We start from the raw sequence: 6938 nt of genomic DNA, 5'->3' as shown, positions 1-6938 counted from the left end.
TTATCATTATCTCAAACTTAGTTATCTCTATTTTTTAAAATAAATAAATATAATTTTTCTAACGCTAAAGTTTTTATATATAAATTAGTTTATTATGTATGTAACAAGAAGTTAAATGAGTTTGAAGATTAAAATTTGTGAAAGGTTATAATATACACTAATTTCAATTTAACGTCAAATTTAGGGATGAAAAATATGAAATCCTATTTATTATTTTCAAATTAATAATTATGTAAAAATATTTATTAAAGTAAAAGAAAGATGCTTACATGTATTTTCCAAGTTATAACATTTAACATAAATGTTCCTTTTCTCTGCAAAAATGCAATTTATTGTTGGATATTTAATTTTTTTTGTAAAACAGAAAGCCCATGGGCTGGCCCTGACCCATAGGGCTTTGGGGCTTTTTAGCCCTGGAGGCTTTTTTAGTAAGGGGCATTTTTGGCCCTGTGGACTTTTTTGGCCCCAACCCACATGGATTAGGGCCAGGGCCTATTATAGGGCCTCTTTGACAGCTCTAGTCTTAATAGCATTTAATAAAAGAGAGGAGAGTGAAATGTGTGAGAAATATAGTTTCAGGAAGGAGCATTGTGACTTTTGGGGTTTGAAAGTTATTTTATTTTATTTATAAGAGGATTGGTAGGAAAGGGGTGGGTCCCACGTCAAAAGGTAATTAGAAAATGAATAATGAGTTGGTAATAGCATATTTGGATAAGGATTTTGGAAGGGGTGTTAATAAAGGGTGAATAGAAATAATATAGTATATTATTTTGGGGTATTTGGATGGTTAGATTTCTTTTCGTATCATAGTATTAAAATGGTATATTAAAAGAAAAGCTAAGGTTGATTGTTATTTTATTCGTTAAATAAATAAGTTGTAGTTTAAATATAATAAGATAATATTTTATGCGTAAGTTTTATTGTACTACATGTTGGTTTATATGTTGTGATTGAAATATATTTATGTTTATAGCTTTAAAGATTAGGTTTAGGCTTTTGTTTCGTTTTAAGAATGTTGTACTTTCGGGAGAATATTAATTATTAGGAACCTTGGTTGCATGTTCCAGATTTATTTTGAATAATTATGATAGTATTAGTAAATTCTGTATTTAGTAAGATAATAACCATGTTTGGATAATAACCATGAGATTATGAATGTATTATGTTGAGAATTATTTTTAAACTTGACGATTGGTTGTGTATACATATTATTGAGGATGATTATTATTGAGACTATGTATGAGAAGTATTGAGGTGGTGTTATAAGTCTTGTAATTGGTGAGCAATGCATATTGTTGAGGCTATGTATATTTTGATAATAGTGAGATAAATCTTATGATTTGTTGAAAAACTTATGATAATGAGAATGCGTATGAAATTGAGATGTGAACGTAAAACTATGTCATTTTCCTCGTACTGTTGTCGTTGTGTGAGCCTTTCGAATTGCGTTACGATAAGGATGTTGGGTCTCATATAGAGACAAAGATTCTGTGTCACTTCCTTTTGTGCAAGGAGGTGAATGTCTTGCCCAAAAGGCTTGAAAAGTCAGGGAGACAGGTCTGAAGTTGCGATGGAGGACAACTCGAATCGTCCTGTTTTGTGTAACAGGTTTGGACAATAAAGTATAAGGAAATGACATTGGTTTATGATTGGATTGGTTGTGATATTATTATGAGTCGATATATGTTGCCATGACTAATTATGGTTTATGTTCCTTGCTGTTTTACTATGTTATATGCTATGATGTTATTTCTAGTTGCTCACCCTTGCATGTTTGTGGTTGTGGTTACCACCTACGATAATCGTACTTGTACGATAGTAAATGGTTTGCAGATAAGATCGGATCTGAGTAGCTAACGAGAGTTGGGACGTTATGTTCGGGGTTTATCATTTATTTTCTATTATTTAAAAGTATTTTGATTTGGTATTTTTATGTAAAAATGTTATTATGAGATTTCCACACAACCTTTACGGTTAAGTTTTGTTTCCGCAATTTTAATCAAATAAAGTTTATTATCTTTTATAAATGTTTATGGAAATATTGTGTTTCGAAAAAAAAAATTATAATGTAACATCTCGAAAGGTTGGGACAATAAAGTACAAGGAAATGACATTGGTTTATGATTGGATTGGTTATGATATTATTTATAAGTGGAGAATGTTGCCATGACTAATTATGGTTTGTGTTTCATGTTGTTTTACTATGTTATATGCTATGATGTTATTTATAGTTGATCACCCTTGCATGTTTGTGGTTATAGTTTCTATCTACGGTGATTGTACTTGTACGGGAGTAGATGGTTTGCATAAAAGATCGGATTTGAGTAGCTGACGAAAGTTTGGGACATTATGCTCATGGATTCATCATTTATTTTCTATTATTTAAAAGTATTCGATTTGGTATTTTTATGTAAAAATATTATTATGAGATTTCCAGACAACCTTTATGCTTAAGTTTTGTTTCCGCAATTTTAATCAAATAAAGTTTATTATCTTTTATAAATGTTTATGGAAATATTGTGTTTCGCAAAAAAAAAAATTACACTATGACCTCTCGAAAATTCGGGATGTTACATTAGTCTTAAAGCCGCAATTCACTTGAAGCACCAATCAGAACTTGGACACAGCCTCAACCTACAACATTTCGTGGAGCGCTCTAGCCCCTCTACCGCTTGCCACGAGAGAGACCCTTATCATTTTTTTGGACACAATGACCACTCTTGCACCATGATTCAACAAGTCTGCATGCCCTTCCACACCCCCACAAAGTTGATCCAAAGCTACTAAAATGAGTTCACAAGTTCTTCTTTCCAAGGCACAAACAAGTGTACAATGAAAACCGAAATTGCACCGCCCTCAACCCCTTTGATCCTGTCTTTTCCCCCACCGAAAGAGCTCTCCACAATCAGCTTCAATGCAGCCTTTGAAGCCTGTTGTGAAATCTGATCACGCAGCACGCGCAAGATTTCTAATAACAACACTATTTTTTACATTGATTAATCGGACAAGATCAACCACTTCCATTTTGCAAGGGCATCTTCAAAAATACTTGGACAAAAAGATTAGACTTACGGGAAGGAAATGTACTATTGTGCAAGGAACTTGGATATAAAATTCAAAGGTGAACCCAGTGACACTCGCAACCAAATGAGAATAACTCTGAAAAGGGCAACCCAAACTATGCATTATACCACAAACAACACAAATAAGAAATACAAGGTACTGAATGCATGGAACAGGGTTAAATGAAAATAAGTTAAATGAATAACAACAATAATTTATATAACAGAAAACGGAAAAAAGTGGAAATAGTAGAAATGATAATGAATGCATGAAACAGGGATGTGATAAAAAAAACTATTGTATATGGAGAAAACATGTTGCACGAAACCATCAATGAATCCTACAACCTTCTCCAACCCAATCCATGCCAGGGAGGGGAACGAATGCAGACGTGGGCAACCCAATATCGCATCCATCAAGGAATACACGCATAGAACATGGCGCCTGCAGCTTCGTCCAACATGGCGCCTGCACCTCCACCACCAAGCTTCCAAAGAAATGTTCCAAGAAGGAAACCAAATAAGAAGACGTTGCAATCGAGTCTAGCATGAAATGCAACCCCAAGGAACCGAATACCAACATTAGGAACCGAATACACCCTTTTACTGCACAATCAAAACCGAATAACCCCAACTGGGAACCAAATACATGGTTCCATATAAACTCTTCACACCGGATCCGATCCTGATATTTTGACAAATTTTTTTAACAACTTTTTGACAACAGGACACGTGTATCACTTTATTGGTCTATTTGAATTTATGTTTAAAAAAATATTTGAAACAGACCAATCACAAGCTGTCACGTATGCGTTATCAAAAAGTTGCTAAAAAAGTGTTGTTAAAAGAACTTTTTCCCGTCACACCCATGAATCGAAATGCACTAGTGGAAATAGGTTTTTTATAACGATTTTTTATACCTGCTAAAAAATCCACTGAATATAGAAAATGATGCGGTGGTAGAATCATAAATAAAAGTAACTTTTTTTATATCGGTTACTCAATACATGAATAGAAAGTCATTATTATGATCAAAACATGAATAGAAAGTCATTATTGTACCTGTTAGACCTATATCAGGTATAGAAGTAACATTATGACAAAAATCTAATATTTTAAAACTTTTTCTATACCAGATCAACATTATAACTGATTTAAATGTTTTTGTACTCTACCCTAGGTCCCTTTTCTCGATTCATTTCTCTTATCTGTGCCTTTCTCTCTACTATCCCTTTCTTTCTTCTACAACAAGATGCAACGATGCTCATGATTTGGGATGCATCACAAGGTCTTCATGTTTGTATTTCTGATGATTTCAGTCTGGATGGAATACTATTATCCATACAAGTCTCTATTTTGTAATGTAGAGAGAGAAATATAGAGAGAGTGAGTGATGGAGGAGAAGCCGGAGAACGTGAAGGGTGAGGCGCTGCAAATAATTGAAGCATTTGAGATTCTTCCAAAGCTCGTGGTTTTCGATCTCGAATACTCTTTCTGGCCTTTCTGCTAGTTAATTCCTATTTCCTACCCTCTTTTCCTTAACCTAATTTCATTTATACTCTTTAATATATGAAATCAGTCTTGTTGAAAATTCAGTGAGTGTCAATCGAAGCGTGAAATGTGCTCTTTGTATCCTCACGCCAAAGGCATATTGTTAGGGCTCAAAGAGAAAGGCATCGCTGTTGCAATCGCTTCTCGCACAGGTCAATTCTTGTGCTTATCTTGCTTTTCCAATTCAAAGTTGTGTGGCTCCCTCTTTTCTAAGGTATATAATTTGGCCAAAATTTATGTACTATAGATCATTTATAGAGGCATATATGCTTACTTTTGGTTGCAAAGGAATATTGTGATATGATTGTTGAGACTTGTTTGAGTTAATAAAAATTTTGTAGACATCATTATTACATGTTGTTGTATCATAATCTTAACTGGACTTGTTTGATTTTTATTCAAGGGTTGTTCCCCTTTAAATTTGCATCTGAGGGAGAAAATGTAATTTCATTTTGTGGTTGGAGAGTAATGTAGAACTATGAAGTTAAGTATGCAATCTAAATGTTATAATAAGTAGATGGGACATTTTGTTAGATTATTTAAGAAAACATTTTTAGGATATAAGTCTTGACGGTAGGCATTTAGAGGAGGTTAGTATTGGGCATTGCAAACTTTGAAAGTTTGTACCATATATGTTACTAATATTTGCTGTTTATCATTTTAAAGGAGAATTTGGAAACAAAGTTTGCTTGTAAAGGTGTTGCCATTATTTATGTATGAAATGCTTTGTGTGTTTTATGGTAAACAGTAAAGCTTAGATTGTAATAATTCTTGTTCAAGGAGGACTATTGATCTCTCCTAGAAGTTGATTTTATTTTTCCTTCAGGTAATTGTAGTAGTTTGTCTGTTTCTCTGAAGTTGTTTCGTTGGGATGTGTAATAGCACTTCTTCTTTAGTATAATCATTTTCTTGGAATCTTTTTTTGTAGAATACCGGCAATTGATATATGGATCATCGGATGCATTTTTGTAGAGGTGTTGACAGGAAAGTGACTATTTCATAGAAAAAAGTGTTGTGCATTGTTAAGATCTCGATAAGTATACTGAATCGTATCAAGTAATATAAAATGGTAAGACCAACTATCGTATTCCAAAAGACTCATGGCACTAAACAATTGTATAATCACTAAACTAGTTAAGACTGAAAAAACTATTTTGTGGTTTTTTAAATGCAATAAAGATAAAGATGATAACAAAATGTAAAACTTGATCAATTGAGGCAAAACATAAAAGTGAATGGATGATGTTGATATTATGAGATGATGATGTTGTTGAGGTTTAGATTTCACCATCCTTACTTTCATGCATATAAGAATTCATCTTCTTCATTAAATTGTTAACGTCACTTTCTAAATTCATCCCTTGACGTAAAAAGCCTATCCTTAATTACTAGACCATAATCCCTTGCATCCCAAATAATCAATTTTGCATTACGAACAAAAGCTTAAGACAACCAAACATCCTATCCCCATCCCTGGACAATATTTCTTTTGGGAGAAATTCTTCAATTCGTGATTTCTATTTATTTCCGAATAACAAAGAAAACCAAAAATCATACTATGAATGATTAAAACATAACAATCATAAAGCAAAGGAGAAAATTTCTAACAATTAATGAAAGAAACATATAATAATTTAGAACAAATTCAAATACATGAAAGTTAAGAGGTTACATTTTCCCCAACAACAAGTGAGTTTAGTTCTCCATCGTCATGGAGAACCTAGGTGTACAATAGAATAAAAGTGAGATAAAAACCCTAGAAAGCAAAGAGGATAGCTCCCGCATCAAATTTTTCCTCCAAAGGGTCGAAAAGTGTGTTTCTACGCTTCTGCCATCAAAAAATACAAACCCTAATGTGTAGAGGTCCTTAAATAGATAAGAGAACAAGTCCAAGGCCCAACACGTTGCCGCTCAGCGGCCCCACTTAGGGCAAGCAAGCCCTGGTGCGAGAGCAGTGGCGCTCAGGGCCTTGAAAGGGGTAATCAAGCGTTCTACGATACAAGGAGACTAGCGCTCAATGCCCCAAGGAGGGCAACCAAGCACCCATGCAAGATACTTAGCACTGAGGGCCCCAAAAAAGCGCAACCAGCCGTCCTGCGACCTTTTGTAGCCTTCTCTTCTGGTACATTTTCTGTCCTATCCGGGTTCTAACTGTTAGGAAAACAGGTAGGCTTCTTTACACCAAGAAGGGGGGTGAATTGGTTTTGTTTCTAAAAAAAAATCTTTTTGTAATCTTGAAAAAAAAGTATAAAGCTTTTTTATCTTTTCTTGAAATGCAAGTAATGAAAATTTCAATGCAAGTAATGAAAATTTGTTAAAGTGTTT

General features: G+C 33.8%; 1 protein-coding gene across 2 annotated transcripts; it reads left to right on the top strand.

The window, feature by feature from the left end:
- Positions 1-4104: 4104 nt before the first annotated feature.
- LOC111240833 (magnesium-dependent phosphatase 1-like) lies at positions 4105-5695 on the top strand. Of its 2 annotated transcripts, XM_022776657.1 has the most exons (3): positions 4105-4571; positions 4659-4827; positions 5542-5576. In XM_022776657.1, exons 1-3 carry the CDS (start codon positions 4456-4458, stop codon positions 5554-5556), a joined length of 300 nt encoding a protein of 99 aa, XP_022632378.1. In that variant the 5' UTR covers positions 4105-4455; the 3' UTR covers positions 5557-5576. The 2 variants fall into 2 exon arrangements, 1 of the variants encoding a protein (XP_022632378.1); XR_002666420.1 differs by having other exon boundaries at positions 4105-4765; positions 5542-5695.
- Positions 5696-6938: the final 1243 nt, after the last annotated feature.

Source organism: Vigna radiata, unplaced genomic scaffold (genome assembly GCF_000741045.1).
Source record: "Vigna radiata var. radiata cultivar VC1973A unplaced genomic scaffold, Vradiata_ver6 scaffold_165, whole genome shotgun sequence".
NCBI lineage: Eukaryota > Viridiplantae > Streptophyta > Magnoliopsida > Fabales > Fabaceae > Vigna > Vigna radiata.
This window is presented reverse-complemented; position numbering and strand designations above follow the sequence as displayed.

What these genes read in the sequence shown, in the direction of transcription:
- LOC111240833 (XM_022776657.1), top strand. Translation starts at nt 4,456, where the DNA reads ATGGAGGAGAAGCCGGAGAACGTGAAGGGTGAGGCGCTGCAAATAATT. An exon ending in TCTTTCTGGCCTTTCTGCTA is followed by an intron (nt 4,572 to 4,658) that starts GTTAATTCCTAT and finishes TTGAAAATTCAG; the next exon opens with TGAGTGTCAATCGAAGCGTG.